Source organism: Xenopus laevis, chromosome 1S (assembly GCF_017654675.1).
Source record: "Xenopus laevis strain J_2021 chromosome 1S, Xenopus_laevis_v10.1, whole genome shotgun sequence".
NCBI lineage: Eukaryota > Metazoa > Chordata > Amphibia > Anura > Pipidae > Xenopus > Xenopus laevis.
Genome location: NC_054372.1, coordinates 150,499,545 through 150,526,650, shown reverse-complemented (window position 1 = coordinate 150,526,650; position 27,106 = coordinate 150,499,545). Strand labels below are relative to the sequence as shown.

At 39.8% G+C, this 27,106-nt stretch overlaps 1 protein-coding gene across 2 annotated transcripts; it reads right to left on the bottom strand.

Moving 5' to 3' along the window:
* Positions 1-2,119: 2,119 nt before the first annotated feature.
* rhof.S (ras homolog family member F (in filopodia) S homeolog) lies at positions 2,120-26,234 on the bottom strand. 2 transcript variants are annotated; one of them, XM_018238730.2, is made up of 6 exons: positions 26,051-26,179; positions 25,088-25,191; positions 19,333-19,420; positions 5,072-5,181; positions 3,433-3,567; positions 2,120-2,419 (listed from the first exon to the last, which is right to left on the bottom strand). In XM_018238730.2, exons 2-6 carry the CDS (start codon positions 25,118-25,120, stop codon positions 2,252-2,254), a joined length of 534 nt encoding a protein of 177 aa, XP_018094219.1. In that variant the 5' UTR covers positions 25,121-25,191; positions 26,051-26,179; the 3' UTR covers positions 2,120-2,251. The 2 variants fall into 2 exon arrangements, with proteins under 2 accessions (XP_018094219.1, NP_001088626.1); NM_001095157.1 differs by lacking the exon at positions 25,088-25,191 and having other exon boundaries at positions 2,143-2,419; positions 26,051-26,234.
* Between the last annotated feature and the right edge of the window lie 872 nt (positions 26,235-27,106).

The window sequence follows — 27,106 nt, the reverse complement described above, 5'->3', positions numbered from 1 at the left end:
GCAGCTTATAATTTCTTTACTTTTAAAGGGGCAGTTTCCCTTTAAGACCTTTCAATTAGTCTTTTTTACATTGTAATGTGAGTTCCACAAGCCTTAGCGCATGGGTGCTTGCCAATGACCTTACAGCAAACCCTCAAAGAATGAGGGCTGTTTATTTCCATGATATTTGAATTTCTTAGCTAAATAATTCCATTAAATGCTATTATAAAATCAAAGACAGCAGACCTCACATGATTAAAGTCTGACTGCCTTGGGAAAAAGGCACCAAGGTTAATACAGGTATGGGACCTGTTATCCAGAATGCTCTGGACCTGGGGTATTCCGGATAAGGAACCTTTCCATAATTTGGATCTTCATACCTTAAGTCTACTAGAAAATCCTTTAAACAGTAAAGAAACCCACTAGGCTGGTTTTGCTTCCAATAAGGATTAATTATATCTTAATTGGGATCAAGTATAAGGTACTGTTTTATTATTAGAGAGAAAAGGAAAATCATTTTTAAAAATTAGGATTATTGGGATAAAGTCTATGGAAGATGGCCTTTTAATTTCGAGCTTTTGGATAGCGGGTTTCCAGATAATGGATCCCATACCTGTACTAAGAAAGCACAACTTGGAATAAATGCTGGAGTTGGGATGCAACATCATTCATGCCCCTGAGCAAGCTGCAACCTCTCTTTACCCAGAGAAACAATTCTGTGTGCACAAGGGGTACTTGAGACTTTATACATTTTCATTCTCTCTATCCATTGTAGTTGCACCCATGGAACATGACAGCAGATCAGGTTGGAGCTAACGAAATATTACTTTTAGCTTATTAAGCATGCTAATTGTACAGCAGTCAGTACTGTACCCCAGTTTGGAGTGCAGGTTTTTGTACGAATAGCTACTTTTGCAAAAGGGTTAAACAGCAGTGCACATAAGCACACACAGATACACAAGCTCCAGTAAGTGACTGTAAAACCCAGCAATACTAATCACTGTTTATAGCAAGGCATAACATTACCTTTATAATACTTAGCTAAAGGCGAGGGTTCAGCATTTTCAGAACTGTGGCACTCTAGCTATAGGCTGGACACATGTAAATGAACCATTAACATCAAAAATGAAAAGGATGAACATGACCTGGTTATTTCTGTACATGTACAGTGCTACGCAATATGTTGGCGCTATATAAATACATGTTAATAATAATAATAATAATAATAAGTTATCAGTATTTATAGAAATGGTGTGGGATTTTTGATAGGGCCAGACCAAGTAGTCAGCCCATCTCAGTCTGTTGCCACATCAAAGCTTATGTCTGGAACACCTGGAGCTAAACAGATGGGTGTCTTCAAGTAGGACTCCCCCAATAAAGAAGCTCAATCTTCTCAGTCTGAAGAACTAAAAAGACTCATTGATATAGGCAGCTTACCGCTAGGCACTTAAAGGAGAACTAAAGCTTGACTATAGAAGTAGGTTAGAAATGTTGTACATTATGTTTTGTGCTTCTGTACCAGCCCAAGGCAACCACAGCCCTTTAGCAGTAAAGAGCTGTGTCTCCAAAGATGCCCCAGTAGCTCCCCATCTTCTTTTCTGCTGATTCACTGCACATGCTCTGTGCTGCTGTCACTTACTGAGCTTAGGGACCCACTCACAATATAAAGTACACAGAATATAAATGTCACAATATAAAGTGGATTAGTAATTAATACAGATAATTACTACATGACAGCACAGAAATCAGTGCAACGAGCATCAGAATTTAATAATCAGCCCTGTAGCATCAGCTTATATTACAGACCAACCTCATTTTCTGCTTGATCATTTGTGACGACCCCTAAGCTTAACTTCTCAACAGCTGCTCAGAGCCCACTGAGCATGTGAGTGTTTCCAAGATGGTGACCCCCCTGTGACAAATCCTGGATCATTGCTGCTATTGAGATGCTAAAACTTTAGTGCAATAAATGCAGTATATAAAATTACATGTTTTTCATTTTTAGTTCTCCTTTAACTACTGAAATAAAACTTTCATACAATTCCATGTGCATCCAACTCACTAGCAACCATGGAAAAGGGATGAATGGCCAAGCAGAGTTGTAATTTCCCTTCTTAATTTAAAAGCATGTCATCATGAATAAAATATAAGAAAATGTTCATATTAAAATATTATGCTAATACATATTTACAGCTAAAACAGTCCTGACAGTTAAACTGAAGTGTCTGTGATGGGAGATGGTGTAGAACTGAACTGGTCCATAGAGTCCGACTCAGAGAACTGAGCAATTCTTCTGTTTCCTCTTCAGCTTCTGTTCTTTCTTCATACCATTAAGTGCAATTAACGTGGCCTCTCTAAAAACATTGTCTATGTTCTCCTGGTATTTGGCAGAGCATTCTAGATATTCTACAGCCTGTATACTTTTACACGTGTCTTCACCCTGAAACAAGAGAACCAGTTACCATGAGAAAAGCCAAACTGTGTTCTAACAATACTGTAGATATGAAGCTTTTCTTTATTCAATTTAAATTATCTCGGTAACGTGAAAAACTAACATTACGGCAGTATAATTCATAAGTTAAAATCCATCATTAGATACATAAAAGTTAAAATCCATCATTAGATACATAATAGCCAGGTGTTCTAAAAACCAGGGGAGACCTGTCAAATGGAGTTGCTTATTAGAAGGATTTAGAAGGCCTATGATTGGTTGCCCAGAAACAGAGACCTTGGGATGCTGCCAGTTGTACAAGCTAGAGAGCCCCCATGAAGGGTTGTTCAGAAGATGGGGGGGGGGGAAAAGAGGGGTTTAGTCTTCCAAAAAGATTTTTCATGGTCCCTTGAAGGAGAATTCAACCCATAATGTAAAAAACCCTTACCCCCCTACCCTACATAGACCCCCCTCCCTCCTCCCTCCCAGCCTACCTGGTACCCGGGCTAATGCCCCTAACTTTTTACTTACCCCTCCGTGCAGATTCTGTTCTCGGGAGCTCACGCCCGCCATCTTGTTTTCTTCGTTAAACGTCGGAAGCAGACCAATGTTTTCGGTGCATGCACAGTCGGAGTAAACTTCCGGTCCTGAACAACTGCGCATACACCAGAAGTCATGAAAATTTCCGAAAAATTTCTCGAAAAATTTCACAAAAATTTCCCGGCAATTTTCATGACTTTCGGCGCATGCACATTTTTTCGGGACTGGAATATTACTCCAACTGCACATGCGCCGAAAATTACGTTCTGCTTCCAAAGTTTAACGAAGGAAAGAAAATGTCGCCCATGAACTCCAGAGGACAGAATCTACACGGAGTCTACGTAGGGTAGGGTTTTTTTATGTTATGGGTTTAATTCTCAATTATCACAAAGAGCTCTGCAGACTGTAAGGCATGACATCTTAACTAAATACAAAATCTGCATGTTAGAGGGGCAGAAGAAATACAGTAGAAATAGATGTACCTGAAAATATGTAATTGGTTCTTGCTGTGACGTCCTAAGCTTGCGTAGTCGTTCCTTGTCTTTTCGGAGGTCCGTTTTACACCCAATAAGCACTATGGGAACCCCTCGACAAAAGTGATTAACCTCTGGATACCACTGATAAACAAAACATATACACAATCATGAGAGTGTTGAAGGACAGAGAAGAACTATTGGACTCACACTCATTTGCTTAGTATCACAGACCCCATTCAACCCCTGGTCATCTGTTCCAATTTTAACAGTCTTATCTGGATGATGAAAATACCTGGAACATGACCTGGTTTCTCTCTTTGCTTCTATCCATCTATATGTGTAACAGAGGCAGCCCCTGGAATACCGAGCTGCTGGACTAACATCAGAAAGAATAACAGCAAACTTTAAAGGGGTTGTTCACCTTCAAAATTTTTTTCAGTTCAGTTGGTCTCAGATAGATCACGAGAAATAACGACTTTTCCCAGTTTCTTTCTATTTTCTATTTGTGACCGTTTTTCTAATCTTGAAGTGTAAAGTTTAATTTTTCACCTTCTAAAGCAGCTCGGGGGGGGGGGTCGTCGACTCTTTAAATTGATACAATTAGTTGATACATTTGTTATCTTTGTCCCTGCTGAATTTCATTAAAGCCAGCTGTTGATCCAATAATTGCTAATGTTTCACAGATTCTGCTGAGAAATGTATCAACTCATGTAGCAAATTGTAACAGTTTACAGAATGCTCCTGCATCACTGAGCTGCCAGACTGAAACACAGGGGCGGAACTACCGGGGGAGCAGGGGGTGCGAGCAGGCCAGGGCCTGCACCCCCTCAGGGCCCCCCGGCAGTCCGTGCATATTCCCGGGCCAGTTCCGGGTGTACGGAGGGGGGCGGGGGCCCGGCTGCCCGTCCTGCGCCAGGGCCTGCCCCCTCTAGTTCCATTTCTGCTGAAACACCAGAGACACGAACATTAAACTTTAATTTTGGGAAAACAGTAAAAAATAAAAGATGGAACGCAATTGAAAAAAAGTATATCTTTAAGGTGAACAGTCTGAAAACGGTAAACAACCCCTTTAAGCTTTAAAATCAGAAAAAATGGCTAAGGTCATTCACAAAATCCCTTTTTGCAAGTGACAAAGGGGCGGGAAATTTTACACATATGTAATGCTCAGTACAGATTTCTTGCAGCAGGACAATTATGTGTAGCTTGCTCCGTGCATCTTGTGCTAGATCCAAGTTGCAGCTCTGTGAGTGTAAGGCAGAACTATACTTACCATCTCTACTTTAGGAAGGAGTTGTTACCTTTGCTCCACTCTAGGTGCTCACCAAAAGGCAGGGAGCAAAATGCAAAAACGTTGGCTTGTGCTTGTTTTTCTGCCCTGCTATTTGTAAATTACCCGTTATATATAGACAAAATTCAGATTTAAAAATCACAATTTTGGCTCTTTAGTTACCCGGAATGGCTTTTTGCCTCCCCTAGTAACCTGCGGGCTGCTACTGCTTGAGGGGAAATTCTCTACTCACTTCATGGCAGCATCTCCCCTGAACTTTATTTTAGGCTCTTATGTTTTTTTTTTGTTTGTTTTTTTTAATAGTGACCCAAACATTAAAGTGGACAAGAAAGTTGAAATGTATATCTGTTCTCTTACCTTTATTAGCACATTATCAAAACTGGTTGGGTTTGTAACATCGTAACATATTAAAACCAAATTCACATCTTGATATGATAGGGGACGTAGCCTGTCATAATCCTCTTGACCTGTGACAACAAACAAAAGTAGCAAAATTAAGACATCGCCAGTGTTAGAAAGGTTTGACACTACAAGTTGTTCTCATCCTATCAGACGGAATCATTTAAAAAGTTTTGTATTTTGTGGTGCAAAGATATTGGTTATTGCCTGCTGCCTGTGAGCCAGACAACCTGTATTTCATAATAATAATAATAATAATAATATTAATAAAAATAATAACAGTTCCTTGCTGTACATTTTTGCTACTAGTTCTTGGTTAATGGAGGTGATCATCAAGCAAAATTTGCCCTTTTCCACATTTTACCACAATTATGCAAGTGTGTTTGCATGTAAGATATTTTACATGTAGCAATGGGGACAATGATATTTTTAGATGCTTTGTCATCCACTGGAGAGAATATTTCCAGTGGGATAATATGGTGCTCAGTCTGCCATCATCTTAAACTAGTCAGCAACAGGCCTGGACTGGCAATCTGTGGGTTCTGGCAAATGCCAGAGGGGCTGCTGTAAGATGCCATAGAATGTCAATATTTAGTGGGGATGCACCGAATCCAGGATTCAGTTTAGGATTCTGCCAGGATTCTGACTTTTTCAGTAGGATTTGGCCGAATCCTCCTGCCTGGCCGAACCCAAATCCTAATTTGCATATGCAAATTAGGGACGGCGAGGGAAATCGTGCAACATTTTGTCACAAAACAAAGAGGAAATGTTTCCCCTTCCCACCCATAATTTGCATATGCAAATTAGGATTTGGATTCGTATTTGGCCAAATCTTTCGCAAAGGATTCGGGGGTTCTTCTAAATCCAAAATAGTGGATTCAGTGCATCCCTACTATTTAGAGGGCTGTTTGGGCCTCTATGTGGCCTGTGGGGACCTCTGGGTACCTGAAATGCCAGGGCCCATTTTGATTCTCAGTCCAGACCTGGTCAGCAAGTAGCAGTTGTTTTGGATTTATCACTGTAGACACTGTATCTCATGACCTGGGCGAATGAAAAACTTCATAGAAGTTACTGAGGGCTGCGATGTCTGCACCCATGAACACTAACTAGATGAGAAGTTGAGACTGCAGACAAAGCAGGTGTAACACATAGCCAATAACAGTGCTGCCCTACAGATATATTCTGTTCCTCTGTTTAAAGGATAAACTTTTATAAGATTCTACCACTTGTCTTGCCTTCATGCTCTGTAAAATATAAAAATTATGACACACCCAGCAGCTGGTGGCTCACACATAGACATAAACCACATAAACCACAATAGAATACTACATTTGTACAGCCAATAAATGACTGAACACAATTGATGTGATGAAACTGTAAAATAAAGAAAATTTAGGTTAATGGCACGTGAAACATATATATTTTGGGGAGTATGATCCCAGTGCAGGCGGACATGACTGTACATGAATGTGCAAGATGAGCTCATTCACTATTTACATATGTGCAACATAAGGTTGAAGGACAAGCTGACCAATCTTACCTCACGTATATGTGCGAAATGAGCTGCGTTACTTAAGTCATTATTCACTGATTTAGCAGCAGAAGCACAGACGTCGTTATGCCTTAACATTTAGACATAAACGTAAGGAAAATAGAACATTAAACTGTCATGAAATGTCCCCTCAATGTGTATGGGCAGAAAAAAAGGGGTGTTCCCCTTAAACATTTCCCCACACCAGACTTAATACTCTTTATCCTTTTGGTATAACAGTAATATTATAGTAACACTGGCTTTTATTTAATTATAACCTACAATTAAATGCAGCATCTTATTTAATGTGGTTTCCCAAATCCCTTTCATGCCAATGTTTATATTATGGAAGTTTTAAAAGGAAAAGCTGGAACTTAAAGGGATTATGTCATGATATGATACTGTGTTTAATACTAAATTACACTGCAAGTAATTCACTCTACAATATAAAATTTCATTCCTGAACCAGCAAGTATATTTTTTTTAGTTTAATACTGGTGTGTAGGCAGCCATCTCAAGTAATTTTGCCTGGTCATGTGCTTTCAGAAAGAGCCAGCACTTCACAATGGAACTGCTTTCAGATATACTATTGTTTTTCCTACTCAATGTAACTAAAGGAGTTTCAGTGGGACTTGGATTTTTACTATTGAGTGCTGTTCTTAGATATTTCAGGGAGATGTTATCTTGTGTTAGGGAGCTGCTATCTGGTTACCTTCCCATTGTTCTGTAGTTAGGCTACTGGGGGGGGGGTGATATCAACTTGCAGTACAAGAGTGACTGAAGTTTATCAGAGCATACATGACTGAGGGCAGCTGGGAAACTGAAAATATGTCTAGCCCCATGTCAGATTTTAAAATTGAATATAAAAATATCTGTTTGCTCTTTTGAGAAATTGATTTCATTGCAGAATTCTGCTGGAGCAGCACTATTAACTGACTAACATTATTACCCATGACAGTATCCCTTTAATACTACATATTCTTTCTGAGGCTCTGGTACATAAAGGCATATAAAATAAAATTATATTGTAATGTATCCCATTGAAATAAATGGTATGCAACAAGCGAGTCACTAGCTTGATCTGTTTTCAAACAGCTACGAATGTTTAAAGGGATCCTGTCATCAGAAAACATGTTTTTTTTTTTCAAAATGAATCAGTTTATAGTGCTACTCCAGCAGAATTCTGCACTGAAATCCATTTCTCAAAAGAGCAAACAGAATTTTTATATTCAATTTTGAAATCTGACATGGGGCTAGACATTTTGTCAATTTCCCAGCTGCCCCTGGTCATATGACTTGTGCCTGCACTTTAGGAAAGAAATGCTTTCTGGCAGGCTGCTGTTTTTCTTTCTCAATGTAACTGAATGTGTCTCAGTGAGACATGGGTTTTACTATTGAGTGTTGTTCTTAGATCTACCAGGCAGCTGTTATCTTGTGTTAGGGAGCTGCTATCTGGTTACCTTCCCATTGTTCTTTTGTTTGACTGCTGGGGGGGGGGAAGGGGGGGTGGTGATATCACTCCAACTTGCAGTACAGCAGTAAAGAGTGACTGAAGTTTATCAGAGCACAAGTCACATGACATGGGGCAGCTGGGAAATTGACAAAATGTCTAGCCCCATGTCAGATTTCAAAATTGAATATAAAAAAATCTGTTTGCTCTTTTGAGAAATGGATTTCAGTGCAGAATTCTGCTGGAGCAGCACTATTAACTGATTCATTTTGAAAAAATGTTTTTTTCCCATGACAATATCCCTTTAAGCACATTCACAGGGCTGTAAAAAGTCAATAGCATACTATACAGTATTTATTGCAGGTCTGCTTTGCTGACGTTGCTGCCAATCCTCATATAATAACAAGGTAAATGTATCGGAATGTATCTTCTTTCCCTGAAGATAATCCTGAAGAATTTATAACCATAATCAAAGTCTGCTTCTTGCAAGCCCATTTACAGTATGTGTATTTGTAGCTTAACCTTAGCAATAGATGCAACTGGGTCAGGTTCCCTAGAGAAGCAAGTGGCATTCAGACTGGATGGAACAACCAATTCTGCAGGGAGCAAACAACATACTACTTAGTGTTGACCAGTTTCCAGCTCAGATATGGGGCTTTCCTGCACATTTCCATTTATAACAATAATAAAAGTGCACACGGTGATTTGCAGGAAAGTTCTCTAGTAGATAAGTAACTTTATAATCAGCCAGCGTTTCCACCAGTATACTAACGGTTTGTTTTTGTAACGGGACCTTCTAAATACCTTTGGCTAATGGGCTGCCCTGAAACACTTACATATTATATTTAAGGTGCATTGAAACAATGTATGTGGACTTCCCCCTTGCTGCAAGGGCAAACTAAAAAAATCAGATGACATTGGAGAGTGTATAGAACGGAGAATGCATCTTGTTATATATATGTGTATGGAACTAATTTGCTTTGAGGTATATCAGTCAGGTTGAAAAAAAGACACACATCCATCAAGTTCAACCTTTTACATGTACAATATATATAACCTTTCTGCTAGTTGATCTAGAGGAAGGTGAAAACCCCCCTTTGAAGGCTCTCCAATTTGCCTTAGAGGGGTAAATAATTCCTTCCTGACTCCACAATGACAACTTGTACTATGAGCTACTGTATCTTCCATATATTCTCTGCTAGTGAATGCTATGCATTCAGTTTAATGGAATTTACTTGTCAATAGTGAATACACCCCATGTGCCATAGGCTTTAGAGAATATGATTGGAGCAACAATGAAAAATACAACATTTATATAATGACCAGAAACGGTGAATGGACCCTTAAAGGAGAACTAAACCCTAAAAAATGAATATGGCTAAAATACCATATTTTATATACGGAACTTATTGCTCCAGCCTTAAGTTTCAGCTTGTCAATATCAGCAAAGATCCAGGACTTCAAACTTGTCACAGGGGGTCACCATCTTGGAAAGTGTCTGACACTCACATGCTCAGTGGGCTCTGAGCAGCTGTTGAGAAGTTAAGCTTAGGGGTTGTTGCAAATTATCAAGCAGAAAATAAAGCTGGCCTGTAAAATAAGCTGATGCTAGTTGCACTGGTGCTGCCATGTAGTAATTATCTATATGAATTACTAATCAGCCTTATATTGAGACATTTATATTCTATGTGTACTGTATATTGTGAGTGGGTCCCTAAGCTCAGTAAGTAACAGCAGCACAGAGTATGTGCAGTGAATCAGCACAAGAGAAGATGGGGAGCTACTGGGGCATCTTTGGAGACACAGATCTTTACTGCTAAAGGGCTGTGGTTGCCTTGGGCTGGTACAGAAGCACAAAACATAATGTATGACATTTCTAGTCTACTTTTTTAGTTAAGCTTTAGTTATACTTTAACTTAAAGGGATACTGTCATGGGGGGAAAAAATGTTTTCAAAATGAATCAGTTAATAGTGCTGCTCCAGCAGAATTTTGCACTGAAATCCATTTCTCAAAAGAGATTTTTTTATATTCAATTTTGAAATCTGACATGGGGCTAGACATATTGTCAATTTCCCAGCTGCCCCCCAAGTCATGTGACTTGTGCTCTGATAAACTTCAATCACTCTTTACTGCTGTACTGCAAGTTGGAGTGATATCATCCCCTCCCTTTTCCCCCCAGCAGCCCAACAAAAGAACAATGGGAAGGTAACCAGATAGCAGCTCCCTAACACCAGATAACAGCTGCCTGTTAGATCTAAGAACAGCACTCAATAGTAAAAACCCATGTCCCACTGAGACACATTCAGTTACATTGAGAAGGAAAAACAGCAGCCTGCCAGAAAGCATTTCTCTCCTAAAGTGCAGGCACAAGTCACATGACCTGAGGCAGCTAGGAAATTGACAAAATGTCTAGCTCCGTGTCAGATTTCAAAATTGAATATAAATCTGTTTGCTCTTTTGAGAAATGGATTTCAGTGCAGAATTCTGTTGGAGTAGCACTATTAACTGATGCATTTTGAAAAAAACATGTTTTCCGATGACAGGATCCCTTTAATGTGTTTCCATTGGTTAACTGTGTTGTCTAATATGTGAAGTGATGCTAAAACATCATTTATTTTTCATATAAAGGGCTACTAATAATTCTTAAATGTAATCAGTGGCGTAACTAGATGTTGCTGGGCCCCACAGCAAATTCATTTTAGGGCCCCCAACTTATCCAGTGTTTGTCCTGTTTTACCAATATATGTTGAAATTGCTCATCAATGAGAGCTTCATGGGACCCCTGTAACTCCTGGGCCCCCCTGCAGCCGCAGGGTCTGCTTCCTCTGTAGTTACGCCCCTGAATGTAATTCATGCCATGTACATGCCAGAAGAAGGCCTAGTGTAACATCAGTAAAGCTGCCGGATTTGATTTTACTTTTATTCCCATGTACAAGACTACTGTATATTGCAGGGTGGGGGAGAAACAAGATATATTCTGCCTTTCTGATTTGCTTTAAAAGCGTGGTACTAAAATGACTTCCCTTATTCACACTTTATATCTGGATGTACGTAATGATCCCTTTGTTCTCAATAACTGAAGATGCAAATATGCTACAAATTCAGTGGCATGCATAGGCATTCTAATTGCACATTTCAGTGAAAGGTCTGGTGTTCAAGACCAAACATATTGACCAGGGCCTGCCGGTTTAAGATGATCAGCGCTATTCTGGTGGGACCAGCTCATGAATATGAGCATGATCATCACAAAGAGGGGGGGGGGGATTCACAAAAATAGAGATAGCCCATGTTTGGAGTAACAGTGGTGTTCAACTGGTGTAAAATACTTTCTCCATATTCACAAACAGAAATCCACCTAAATTCCGACTCAACCACTACTTTAATTTTTTGTGAAAGAAAGTGTTGTTTAAAATTTCATTTTTGCACCATAATAATGTTGTTTGAAAAACATTCATAAAAGACACTTTTATGAATGTTTTTCAAACAACATTATTATGGTGCAAAAATGAAATTTTAAACAACATTTTAAAAATGCAGTAAAGCTCAGTGTAACTCTTCCCCATGTGTCAGATCAATTCTGAGATAACTTGCTTTTGTTCGCTCAATCTTCATTTCACATCTCTTATAGGTGCCCCATTGGGGAATTATTAGCATATTAATAGGCAGGGCTCACATTTCTGTCTAAAGCTGGCCATAGACACAAAGATCCGATCGTACGAATCGAGGATTCATACAATTTTGGGACCGTGTCTGGAGAGTCCCGACATTTTTTGTCCAGCGGAGATCGGTTGAATTTCTCTGCATGTTTTTTCGATCGGACGATCTTAAGTGGGAGACTGTTACCAGCTTTGTCGGACATAACTTTCATATGATTACTGTCAGGGGCAGAACATCGGCTGATCTATTCTTTTCTACTTGATTTGATCTGAATGGTTAATGGCAGGTCGGGAGATGGGGAAGTCCGATCGTTCGAGGATTCGAACGATCAGATCTTTGCATCTATTGCCAGCTTTACCCTATAGGTGTAAAAGTTTTATTAACAAAACAAGTAAAAAAAAATTTATTTTATACAATTTGATTTGTAAAAAGTTTTAAACTCACACTTGCATTATTTACTAGTTTTAATGAATGAGGCAATATTAGCAATTTGAGTGACTATATTATCTAAAGGAAAAGTAAAGCCTCCCAGCCAATTTTTTTTGTTTTAGCAGCACTTGACTTAAGATAATAAGACGTATTTCTGATGCAAAGCCCTATATTATGCAAAATAGCATTTCTTGTATTTAGACCCTTATATCTTGTTACAGAAGTGGCATTACATAAACATGTAGGCAGATTTAGAAAGCTCAGGTTATCCTGAAAAAATTATGTATAATTTTCCTAGGTATAATAAAACGCCCTCCCCCAAAAATTCCAATTTGATGGCTGACTGACCGGTGTAGTAAGAGCTAAAGATAAATTCAGAAAAATGTCGTGCAAAAGACAAAACCTGAAAACTGTCAGTTTAAAAGACAAATTCACAAAAGTGGAGATAGAAGTTTGTGAATTTTGTGGAAATTTTTATTTCCACTTTTATTTTGTCTCAAATCATCACTTTTGTGAATTCCCCCTTAAGGGCTGGGACACACTGGGCGATTTGGGGAGATTTAGTCGCCTGGCGACTAATCGCCGCGACTTTTCTCCCCGAATGCCTCCCCTCGCTCTGCGCCTGGCTAAAATGAAAAATTGCCTGCGCTAATCACACGCGGCAATTCGTTTTCCGAAATCGCCCGAAGTTGCCTCACGAGGAAACATCGGGCGACTTCGGAAAACGAATCGCCGCGTGTGATTAGCGCAGGCGATTTTTCATTTTAGCCAGGCGCAGAGCGAGGGGAGGCATTCGGGGAAGATTGGTCGTGGAAAGTCGCGGCGATTAGTCGCCAGGCGACTAAATCTCCCCAAATCGCCCAGTGTGTCCCTAGCCTAAGTGTCTGGCTCTACTTTAAATTTGTTGCCTTTGGTACAGCTTTGAAAATAAAGCACCTATGTGCAGATATACAATCGAGGTAGTCAGAAATGCATTCATCTTAACACTGTACTAGAATGTATGGAAATAATAAATGCAAGTTTTAAGATTTTTTCTGTACGTTTGCTTTTCTGGGCAAACATACCAGCTTTCCTATCTCGGTTATCTATCACATGACTGGTAATATAACAGTCCTACAGCATGCCAGCTTCACTACAATAATACAGTTATCAATAATTAATTTAAATGACAGGGACCAAATGCATGTGTTTACTGTGTCTTGTGCAACAACTGCATATAATGTGATCAGATCTGTTGGAGTAGCCCCATTGTGTCAGCTCTTTTGGGAAAAACACAATCCATCCACACAAGGGCTGGTTAAAATAATGTCCCTGAAGACCACCCTACCACATGTAATATTGCCATCCCCAACAATAGTGGCCATGCAACATTCTTTTATGGGTAGCACCTGGAAGTATGCATGTATTAAATATACATTAGAATGATATGCACCAATTAATTCAGGGCAGGGATGTAACTACCCAAGATAGGGCAGGAGTTTTAAATCACCCCATACAACCACGTGGGTAATTTCCTATGGCAGCGAGACCAGAGTTGAAGATTTAACTGTAGGTCAGCAACTAAACATTTGCGTATAAATAGTGTACACTTCTACACTTCCAGCCCTGCAACTATTATCACCTTATAGTTCCTCATAAGCAAATCTCCATTAACACTGGGCAAATGTGCCAATGGGCAGTTACCCATAGCAGCCAATTAGTGATTGGCTTTTTTCAGCCAGCTGCAAGTATAACAAGGAATGCAACTAATTGATTGGTTGCTGTGGGTGACTGCCTGCACTGGGCTAATTTGCCCAGTGTTCATAAATGACACCCAATGAATCTGTGAAATGGAGCTGGAAAGTTGAGCCAGAACATTACTTCCTGCTTTTCAGCTCTCTTGGTTTCTACTGATTGGTTACCAGGCAATAACCAATCAGTGACTTGAGTGGGGGCCACATGGGTTATAACTGTTTTCTTTTAAATCTGAGCTGCATACTAAGGATCAATGGCAAACTCACTGAACAGTTATGTCCCATGTGGGCCCCCTTCAAGTCGATGACTAACTCAGAGTTAAAGAGCTGCAAAGCAGGAAGTAGTGTTCAGGCTGTTATTTTAGACATCCAGTCACTCCAACCTTTATACATTACATTTTTGTATTATATTAGAAACATTTTTTATTTTGCATAGGCTATTTACTGTACCCAGATTTTATTTTTACACTGAACTGTTCCCTTAAAGGGACATGCTTAAAGGTGCACACCCCTGTTCAACATGAGTTCATTGAATACGGTTTTCGCTGAACATATTTCTTGCCTATTTAATCTATAGGTTTTGGTGATCTATGGTTACTTCAGCAATGACAGATGAGGAGGTTTGTTGCCCATGGGCAGCGCCGGGCCAACCCGGGCAGGCGCCCTAGGCTGCCTGGCCAGGCATAACGACCACAGACACGCATGCGCAGAAATACCAAATGTGCGCATGCGCGGAAAAAACAATGCACGCATGCGCAAAAAGCCAGATTCATCTGCAAGCGGGGACCGGACTAGGGGGTAGGAGAAGCAGAGAAGGCGTGTGCCTGGCGCCCCCCCAACTTTGCGCCCTAGGCACGTGCCTGCTCTGCCTACCCCTAGTTCCGGCCCTGCCCATGGGAAATCTTCTCTACTCCCGGGCAACAAATCTTCTGAAAATACCTGGTCCTTAATCAACACAGCGATAAGCTTGTGTATAACACTTTAACATGAGGTGATCCATTGCAATCTGGGAATTTTCCCACAATAAAACTGGATTACTGCATGTTAATGGTTTTACGTGCAATATTTTGCATATTAGTTAATGGAAAGGTATTTTCAGGAGACTTTTCACCCAGAGGTAGTGAAGACTTCCAATGGGCAAGATACTTCTTTGTGTGTCATTGCACTAAACAGGGCAAACTGAGACTGAAGCTAATCCATGTGATTCTTGCACAAATAAAATAAATCCACTATGCACAAGATTATTTGAGTTCTGGTAATCTAATGATCTATCTCACAAGACACGGAGTAGCTTCAATTTCCCTGTTTGCCCCATTTATTTAAAAAATAACACATATATGTAAATAAAAAAATAGCCCTGTCATGAGAACACAAAGATAATATAAAATCGAAATATAAATAGAGTATATATCTCTTTAAGTGTAAAAAAAAAAAAAAGGTTGTTGCGACAGTAAAACAAAGTCCTTTGGGAGCACAATATGCAGCTCCAGTGACTTTTTACTGAAGGAAAACAGGGTTACTGGGTGTTGGGACTTTGTAACTTTCCAGCAGGGCTATTTATAAACTAATTCCCTCATAAACAAAACAGGGTAAATGCCTTCAGTAACATATGCAAATGACAGAATTATGTGGCATCGTGGGCACTGCTGCATAACATTATCAGAAAGACCCAGGCAAGTACTGAAAGAAGCCAACAAACACAGGCAATACTATTGTGTGGCACAGAAATATTTTCTGTACTGTAAAGAAAAGGACTTTCCCCAAGCAAGAAGTGTACAGACCGCAGAATTCACCTTTAATGAAGACAGGATCAGTTCAGAGTGTGCTACTGCCTGAGGCAGAACATTGCTTGCTGCTCCACCTGCATCCTTGCACTTACCTCTGCTCACTAGAGCATTTTTAGGCTTAGAAGCTTCAGTACCAGCCTGGAGGCATAACTTCATGGCAGGGGCAGGCCAGGTCAGCCTGGTGCCCTAGGCAGCCTACATAATAATAATAATAAAGTCGCTCCTGGTAACTAAGATAAAATCTGCTAGTGCAGGTAATTGTGCGTTTTGCACTAGTGATGTGGCCCTCCCTACACCTGCTCCGGCACTTGCAATGGTATTAGTCGGGTGCGATGAGGGGGCCGCATCAGAAAGGCCTTTAGGTCAGCAAGGACCCCCGAAAGTCAATGGGAGAGGTCCAGGGATCAATTTGGAGTTGTTTGCAACTTTCCTGACATTCAAGTTTTTTTTTTAGATAAAAAACTCGAATCGAGTTTTTAAAATTCATATTGAATTTGATTAGAATCTTCGGGTCGACTCAATTAATCCGGGTTTTAAAAAAAATTAGATTTTATTGATAAATTTCGATTGGTCGAATTTTGAATTTATGGGAGTTCTTAAAAACTCACATAGGGGGATTTGATCTCTTAAATATTTAATTACAAAACTTTCTTCTACCCTTTTTGAAAAGGGGAGAAGAAAACATGAGAGGCTGGTGAGAAAGTAACGCAATGTTTAGGAAACAGGTCTACTGTAAATAGCCTCAGTCACATTGAATTAAAAGTAAGAGAGCATGGTATGAAAACAAATATACAATAAAACAGAATGTTCTTAACCCGAAGGAAACAGGACTAAACGTTTATAAGAGGAGCTGAAACTCACCGGGGTACTGCTAGCAAACTATTGTTATATAAGCCGCCTAACCTGTTTAAAGACTGGTAGTGGAGGTAAATATAGAATTAAAGAAGTCACTATACATATCCATTAAGAGAAATATGAAAAACCTGTTTGTCACATACATAATATGCAACAAAGTCCCCATGTAGGTAGATGGGTGGGGTCTAATAAAAGGAATTCTGGTGCCCCAACCTAGAGAAAAATACTGTAAGGATGGAAGAAAATGCTAGAAATTAGATGGCATTTAATAGTGTAAATTTCCTTGCATCGTTTCCCTAGCTGCAGAGTACCATCAGAGGTACACTAGTGACACTAGTAGGGATGCATTGAAATCCACTATTTTGGGTATTGGCCAAATCTTTCAAAAAGGATTCAGCTAAATACCAAACCAAATCCTCATTTACATATGCAAATGTGCTTGCACCATGCAGAAAATTCACATTCACATTTACCTTGTTCCAACAACAAAAGATAACAGTGGTACGTCTTTCATTTCCCATGAACAACTGAGTACTGGGGTGTTTTCTGAACAAAGATTTTTAGTGAAGCAGTATTCAATTGTATGAAATTAAATCAAATGTGAAAAACTGTCTGTGCAAAAATTGGTACCCTTGTAATTTTGTTTAATTGAATGCATGTAACTGCTCAATAGTGATTACTGGCAACACCAAATTGGTTGGATTAGCTTGTTAAGCCTTGAACTTCATAGGCAGGTGTGTCAAATCATGAGAAAGAAGGCCAATTGCAAGTTATACTATGTGACTCATGGGAGTGACAGCATGGGATCCTCAAAGCAACTCTCAAAAGTTATGAAAACAAAGATTGTTCAGTATCATGGTTTAGGCTACAAAAAGCTCTCAGAGGTTTAAACTGTCAGTTTCAACTGTAAGTAATATAATTAGGAAATGGAAGGCCACAGGCACAGTTGCTGTAAAATCCAGGTCTGGCAGGCCAAGAAAAATACAGGAGCGGCATATGCGGAGGATTGTGAGAATGGTTACAGACAACCTAAAGATCACCTCCAAAAACCTGCAAGAACATCTTGCTGCAGATGGTGTATATGTACATCGTTCTACAATTCAGCACAATTTGCACAAAGATCAGCAGCATGGCAGTCGCTTGTATGCAAAAGCTCATTTAGACAAGCCACAGTCATTTTGGAGCAAAGTGCTTTGGACTGATGAGACAAAAATTGAATTATTTAGTCATAGCAAGAAGCGCTTTGCATGGCCGAAGAAGAATACTGCATTCCAAGAAAAACACCTGCTACCTACTGTCAAATTTGGTGGAGGTTCCATCATGCTGTGGGGCTGTGAGGCTAGTTCAGAGACTGGGGCCCTTGTTAAAGTCGAGGGTCGGATGAATTCAACCCAATATCAACAAAATCTTCAGGATAATATTCAAGCATCAGTCACAAAGTTGAAGTTACGCAGGGGTTGGATATTCCAACAAGACAATGACTCTAAAAACACTTTGAAATCTACAAAGGCATTTATGCAGAGGGAAAAGTACAATATTCTGGAATGGCCGTTACAGTCCCGCGATTTGAATATCATCGAAAATGGGATGATTTAAAAGAAGGCTGTCCATGCTCGGCAGCCATCAAATCAACTGGAGAGATTTAGTATGGACGAATGGTCAAAAATACCACCATCCAGAATCCAGACACTCATCAAAGGCTATAGGAGGCGTCTAGAGGCTGTTACATTTGCAAAAGGAGACTCAACTAAGTATTGATGTAATATCTCTGTTGGGGTGCCCAAATATATGCACCTGTCTAATTTTGTTATGATGCATATTGCATATTTTCTGTTAATCCAATGACCTTTATGTCACTGCTGAAACTACTGTTTCCATAAGGCATGCTATATATTAAAAGGAAGTTGCTACTTTGAAAGCTCAGCCAATGATAAACAAAACTCCAAAGAATTAAGAGGGGTTCTCAAACGTTTTCATATAACTGTATATAATACACAAAAGCCATGAATATCCTGTAAATTATATCCTTATAAACGGTGAGTAGTGATGTCATCAGTTATAAACGGTGAGTAGTGATGTCATTTCTGTCACATGACTTACTAAAATTTGTGTATTATAATAAATAAAGTACCCCCAGTTGTAAAATATGAGGATATTAGAAGTTACCTCGAAATTCCATGACCTGTATAAAAACACTCGGCCTTCGGCCTCGTGTTTTTATATGGTCATGAAACTCCTCGGTAACTTATAATATCCTTATATTTTACAAGAGGGGGTACTTTATTCACTATATATATCACAATCTTCTACAGCTCAGCTATGGTGCTTCCTAATGTTACACTCCATGCTCTTTCTAAACAGTGTTTGCCATTTTTGTCTGTGTTTTGTAAATAGCTTCTACTAAGCAAACTCTGGCACAAAGAAATGTAGCCACAATTTATTAACCAAAGTACATACCAAAGTGAAACTATTGTAGCGTTGATGTCTGGATCTTCTCTATATTATACAAACATTACAAGGTTCCAAGTCCAGACAATATTTGGCACAACTAAGGTTCCTGACCCCATCCTCACCTCTTCTCTTGGCCAAAGTGTTCTGTTTCCCAATAATTCCCAAACATCTTTATTCCTGCAGACAATACAAATGTGGCCAAATATTTTCCTTTATATTTTTGTACATGCTTTAGAAAATATTTTTTTTAACTCTAACGTGTTTGAACAGCCTGCATTTAACAGAAAGAAAGCGAATATTGAAGTTGCAAAGGAGTCACTCTTACCTGCTGTATCATAAAGGTGCAAGAAAATTTCCTTGTTTCCAATGGTAATTGTGGTGGTGTACTTTTCAAACACAGAAGGGGCATATTTCTGTTAAGGGAAGAGCACATGGAACAAAATGAGAATGATTTGAACCTGGGCAATCTTTCCAGTTACATTATATCCGGTACATTAAAGGAGAATTAAAGCCTAACTAGAAAAGTAGACTAGAAATGTTGTACATTATATTTTGGGCTTCTATATCAGCCCAAGGAAACCATAGCCCTTTAGCAGTAAAGATCTGTGCCTCCAAAGATGCCCCTGTAGCTCCCCATCTTCTTTTCTGAGGATTCACTGCACATGCTTTGTGCTACTGTCACTTACTGAGCTTTGGGACAACTCAAAATATACAGTACACAAACAAACATTAATACAGATACTAGCATCAAAATAAAATCAGCTTTATAACATCAACTTATATTACAGACAACCCTAATTTTATGCTTGTAAATTAGTGATGATTGCTAAGCTTAGCTTCTCAACAGCTGCTCAGAGCACACTGAGCATGTCGCAGACACTTTCCAAGATGGTAAACCCCTGTGTGACAAGTTTGAAGAAATCGTTTGGCTCCTTTTAAATATAAGCAAATATTAATGATTTTGTACAACAAAGTATCAGGCCAAGCTGTTTTTTCTCTAGGCCAACACCTCCGTATATCTTGCCTGCTGCTAGTTTCTACCAACATGTGTGGGCTGACTTTTTTAGAACTGTAGCAACTATAAACACACCAACAAACCAAATATATAATTTTCTCTGCATGCAGACATTTATTTTTCAACAATCCTTTGCTCTGAACAGCACATACAAAACAATGTGCCTTGATGCCATACAGATGGAGAAGAAGGAAGAATAAAGCCTGCTACGTGTATCATACACACTCAAACACAGTTTGTCATTCTTAGTGTGAATATAATGTGTATAGCTCTCTGCCTTGCAGTGGGAGTTGTTATGCCAATTAACTTTAAAGAACCAGTAACAGAACTAAAATGAATACAAGCATTCTGCTATAATAGTACCAGTTATTTCTATTCCATACTTGTCTGAAACGGTGTTCCTGCATTTTCAACACAAAGAAACACAAACATTCATCCCAGCCTTACGCTATACAGGTATATCTGGCCATGAAGCTGATGAGAAGAGGGTGAAGGTTTCCCAAATCTTCCAAAATCAGAACATGTGCCGATAGATGAGGGGGGTTGGATGGGCAGAGGTCCAGTGCCTAGGGCAACATTTGACTTAAATACTGTAAAGCCCTGCAGTAGTGGCATACAACTTTTAAACATTCTGTGGAATGACTTAAAAGGGATACTGTCATGGGAAAACATGTTTTTTTAACACATCGGTTATAATGCTGCTCCAGAGGACTACACTGAAATCCATTTTTTTCAAAAGAGCAAACAGTTTTTTTATATTTTGAAATCTGACATTGGGCTAGACATGTTGTTATTTTCCCTGGTGCCCTCACTGATGTGATAAACTTCAGTCACTCTTTACTGCTGCACTGCAAGTTGGATACCTTTTCCCCCAGTAGCCTATCAACAGAACAATGGTAAGGTAACAAGATAACAGCTCCCTAGTAGATATAAGAATAGCACTCAACTAGGGACGTAACTAGGGACGTAACTACAGAGGAAGCAGGCCCTGCAGCTGCAGGGGGGCCAGGAGGTACAGGGGGCCCGTGAGGCCCTAATTTATATAAAATTTAAATAAATATTGGTAAAACAGGTCATTAATTTGCTATGGTGCCTAGTAATATCTAGTTATGCCACTGCACTCAATAGTAAAAATCCAAGTTCCACTGCAACTGCCTTCAGTTACATTAGGTAAATGTAACTAAAAGGACACTGGCTCTTTCTGAAAGCACATGACCAGGAAAAATGATCTGAGATGGCTGCCTACACACCAATATTACAACTAAAAAAAAACACTTCAGGAATTAAATTTTATATCGTAGAGTGAATTATTTGCAGTGTAATTTGAAAACAAAAAATACACCACAAAAATCATGACAGAATTACTTTAATATTTTTGCACCAAGGTTATATATATATATATACACATACACAGGTCAATGAAAGCTGGCAATGGGCCAAGTTGGCAGCCTGTGAAAGGGACCTCTGACAGGCCTCCCCAAACGATATTTGGCTGAAAATTCTGCCAGATTTTGATCGGGCAGGTTTGAAAATCCTGTTAGGGCGAGGATCACATCAGCTCGTAAGCCTCAATAAATGATGAAGGATCAATTGAAGTAAAATAAGGAGATGATTTTTGATAAATAAATAAGAGAGAAACATGTAGAGATGGGCAAAGTATTGGACAGGGAACAGAGGCACAGACCACACCCACTGCAAGATAAGAACCTTGGTTATAAAATGCAGAATCAAAACTATAAACACATCCATTAAATAAAAAGAGATGTGTGTTGAACAATATTAAAAAGGGAGAGTTCTCAAAAAATGTCATGAGGTTTGATGGTACTAGGTTGTGCCTTGCAATTAGCCAGCTTGTTCACTAGAGCAGTTAGATTTAGGCGTGATACAAGAATGCACGCGATTTATCTAAGAAAGGCAAAAATCACGTATGACCTAATTCTTTCACTGCTTTCAGACACTTTACATTGAGATGATTGGGGTGTGGCCACCCACACCAAATCCTCCCGAGTGCTGATCTTTCACAACCGCAGACAAAGCATCTGTGAATGCAAATAAGACTGTATCTTTAAAGCATATTACAGAAAAAGCAGGTGCTGCGTATAAAAGATACAGTAGATTGCTGTGCTCAGTCACACATGGACACTTGTGTAAATATATGTGGCATAATGAGCTCTATCTTTCAGCAGCACCCGAGTTAATAAACTTTTTTCTTAAACTGTCAGTGTTTCAGTGACTTAGTCCTGTTTAGTTATTAACACAAAGCTACTGTGTTTATGAATTGTTAAAGTTAAACTTCCCCTTTTTTTGAAATAGCAGATTGTAATCGTCACACACTGCCTTTCTTGGTGGCAGAGAAGAGATAAATGCAGATAAATGCAACCATGGGTCGGTAAAACAGCACATGCAGCTTTGTGCTTTATAACTATCAAATAATGCAATAATAACACACGCCAGTCATTGGCACTGGGTTTCCCACATATGAACAAGGAGCCGCGGATTTTCACAATTGGCTTACAAAACATCTGTTTCAAAAGGAAAGCATCTTATTCCAAAGGGCATATCTACAGCCCAACTAATGTTGATAAACTACAACTCCCAGCATCCAATGCACAGTGGAAGTAGTGGAGCTTAGTGCATATTTACAGGTGGATGACAATGTGTGCTTTTATTTTATTCTTTTCTTAATGTATGCATCTTTGTGTCATGTGTGCTGGATTCCAGTGGATCCCATGACACAGTACAATATGTAGTAATGTTTCTGTTTGTGCAAAAATCCTCAGTAATGGAGGTGAGTGCTGAACACACAGAAAAATACAAAGTTTTGGCTTGCCTCCAGGTCTTTGATCTGGTGGCTAGTATAGTAAGGAATTGGAGTAGTGACTACAAGCAGCCCGAAACGTTGCCGTTGTTGCATGAATAAAATTTTTGATCAAAGATCTGAGTGCTGCTGCAGTTGTTTAATTCATGTGGAAGGAGCATGTGCAGAGAGGAGTACAGCGTGCACCCGAGGCTTCAAACAGCGAGTAGTGCGAGTGTGGCACTTTACTTTGACTTTGTACAACAATTGATGCACAGTTACAATTCCATATTGTTATAAGGGAAGGCCATACTTACGAGAGTTTATAATCTAAAACACATGGATTAAATCGGCTGTCTGACCATTTTCTAGTTCTATAAAGCCTATACCACATGGGTGCTGTAAAATCTAAGAGAGATTCCTTTTTTCTTACACAAACATGTAGATATCCCCATACGTAACTATTACGACTACTTCTACAACTGCTAAAAGAATTCACTCAGTTGACATGGCCCTCAGCTTACCTGTCCCTTCCAACATAAGGGTTAAACAGTAGGTACAGGACCAGTGGCGTAACTAGATGTTACTGGGCCCCACCGCAAATTAAATTTAGGGCCCCATTGGTACCGTATATACTCGAGTATAAGCCGAGTTTTTCAGCCCCCAAAATATGCTGAAAAACTCTACCTCGGCTTATACTCGGGTCAAGCGCAAAAACGGTCGCCGGCGTCTATGAATAGTCGCCGGTGTCCAAGAATAGTCGCCGGCATCCAAAAATAGTCTCCAAGAATATTCGCCGGCGTCCAAGAATGAGACGCCGGCACCTCCAATGGGAGCAGAAACCCTCAATTTTTTGATTGAAACTTACCAGAAGCTGCTGCATTTCTCACCCTAGGCTTATACTCGATTCAATAAGCTTTCCCAGTTTTTGGAGGTAAAATTAGGTACCTCGGCTTATACTCGGGACGGCTTATACTCGAGTATATACGGTAAGTTGACCTATTCTATAAGTTTTTTCTCTTAAAGTGTTTGCATTTCCTTCAGGAAACATAACTGAATTCAGGTTCTACAACCTTTGGGGAACGTGCAGGTACCTGTAAAACCATTAGCCTTTGTCGATGTTCTTTAAGTGACAAAGTAGCCACCTTTACCACGTGAATACAAAAGAAGACACTTCTAATTCTAAGTACTAAACCATTTAGTGAATCACGTGAAATGCAGGAGACCCTCTGAAAAGAATCCTTTTTGTAGCATTGCTGGTTGTGGGAAAATCTCCACAGTATATCACATTCAATGTTCCCTCTAAGCTGTGTGCTCAAGCGCACACACAAATTTTGAAGTTAGTGCACACAACAAATTGTGGTGCACTAAAAAAGATTTTTATGTGAAAACAAAACATTTTCTATTTATTCTGACTTGCGCACACAGTTTTTAAAAATGTGCACACAAGTTTAAAATGTTTGATTTTTTTTTTTGAGCACATAGCCATGAAAAACAACATCTGAATCAGAGCTTTGCACAATTAAATGTCCCAAACATCTGCCGGTCTATTTATTAATATCAAAAATAGTAACAATTGAAGTGCAACAATGTTGGATACAATGTATCATTTACATCTGCCTTGTTCACTTCCGGTTAACCAGTTCAGATGATAGACAAAGATCATCTGAACTGGTTAACTAGAAGTGAACAAGGGAGATGTAAATGATACATTGTATCCAACATTGTAGCACTTCCAAGTGTTACTATTTTTCACATAGACAAGAAGGAATTAGACGGAACATCAATCACAATGTATACTTTATCAAACTATGAAAATGTTAAGGCATAACTGTGATTGCAACAGCATGACCCTTTCCATTGATATAGTTTATGCTCAAATGTGTAATTATTAAGTTGAAAGGCCAGCGTGAAGGTACTACCTTTTACTATAACTCCAGACCTAGTAACATTGTCTTTATTAGTAGCTCACTCTCAACCCAATATTTCTTTTTTATTCTACTGCAAACAAAGGACACATTCACTAAGTGGCAGATGGTTGAAAACTGGTATTATAAGGCAGTGATTGCCAGAATAGTTTGGTTCAGGCCCCCACTTACCTAATAACAAGGTTACAGACATATGAAAACATTGTTACATGGGCCATTTAGTAACAGTTCCCAGAATATGTAAGGAAGGAAATAAGCGTGCACCCCAAACCACAAACTAATCTTACATTCAAACTAGGCTTGTATGATGAAATAGGCAGCACTATCCCTTAAGACTTACCCCACCCCCAGATATGGATGTCAGGCCCCCCATGAGTTCAAGAATCACTGGAATAAAAAGCTCAATTCCTCGTGGACGCGTTTTATTTTGATTTGAAATAATACCTGTAAAAATAGATTTTTGGCAAATGTTTTATTAACATTAGATAAAGTAAATCCAATTGTGAGCTTTGAAGAACTAGCCCCCCCCCCCCAACAGAAAAACTTCATGGCACTAGTGGTGGAATGCTCGGCAAATGTGATTTGCTGTTGCTATGGATAACAGAACTTTGCATACGAGGATTAGAAAATAGTGCGATTTCCAATATTTGGCGAAGCGTTGTGGTAAATTCCGACAGTGAAATTTCACCAAACTAAGTGGACTTATGGCATCTCCGCTGTAAGCTCTAAAGCTGGCCATAGACACAAAGATCTGATCATACGAATCAACGTACGATCGGACTTTTCCATCTCCCGACCCGCCACTAACCATTCAGATCAAAGTCTTACCATTCCGATTAAATAAAGTACAAAACCACAGATCAGCCGATGTTCTGCCCCTGACAGCAATCGCACGAAAGTTATGTCCGACAAATCTAGTGACAGTCTCCCACTGAAAATCGTACGATCAGCAATACATGCAGAGATATAACCCGCAGCCGATAGAAATCTTTTAACCTGTCCGATCGACCAAATGACCGATCTCCCCCAGAAGAAAAATGTCGGGACTCTCCACACACGGTCCGAAAATCATACAAATCCACGATTCGTACGATCAGATCATTGCATCTATGGCCAACTTTAGGACATGTTTACTAACATTGGAGATACATATCTGGAGAGATTTCTGGAGATGTAAGCGACCCAGCAGTGAGAGAAGTTTATTCAGTTGTTACAGTTACAGTGAAACTACACCTCCCACACACACTGGCCAGAGCTCAGACAGGGAGGTGCAGACATAGTGATGTGTGCGAGCGGAACTCACCTCAGGGAAGGAGCCCTTTGCAAACACCATGAGCAGAGAGGTCTTGCCACAGCCACCGTCTCCCACTATAACTATTTTTACTTCTGTCCAGCTTTTTCCTCGGCTCTTCCCCGTGTCTCTAGCCCCATTGCTCACAGTCCCATTTGGTTGTGTCATGGTTCCTTTTGCGCGCAGACTTTAGTCCATGAGGCGACAGAGAAGCACCTGCAGCAGCTCCACCTCACAATCTCACACCGGCGGTCTGACAGCTAGTTGCCTGTGACACGCAGCCCAATTCAAGAGCGCCGTTCTCATTGGCCGCTCGGTTCACATGATAATATAACCTCCCGCCCTTTAGTGGGTTCTTCGCTTTAGCGCGGAATAGTTATGGTTCTGTCGCTGGCTGAGCTGCAGGAGAGCATTGGGCACCGACTCTTTTACACTTGTCTGGATAAGAGCGCATTTTCCTATGGGTATTGTATGGGCAGTTTAAGGTTGCTATCAATAAAAATGGACCACCCATACTAGTAAGTTAGAAGGACCCTTCGCCCGTTTGGACATCAGTTATTAGCCCACTGGTCATCTGAGCCCTGAAATGTGGGCATTGCCAACATGAAAAATGGGACACAGATGGAAAATAAATGCCCCTTGGCCGTGTCAGACTGGGACTCCAGGGGCAGGTGCCCACCCAAAAACCTTAGGCCCACTCTCAGTACTATTATTCTTTTTCTTGTTGTTCAGTAGAATTGAACTAGTGGCTTCAGGACTTCAATTTCATGACTTTGGATCTTTTCGCAGCTTCAGGACTTCAATTTACGGCTGTCTTTGCGACTTCGGGTCTTTTCGCCGCTTCAGGACTTCAATTTACGGCTGTCTTTGCGACTTCGGGTCTTTTCGCCGCTTCAGGACTTCAATTTACGGCTGTTTTTGCGACTTCGGGTCTTTTCGCCGCTTCAGGACTTCAATTTAAGGCTGTTTTTGCGACTTCGAGTCTTTTCATCGCTTCAGGACTTCAACTTCAGCTGTTTTCATGACTTCGGGTCTTTTCGCAGCTTCGGGACTTCAACTTCAGCTGTT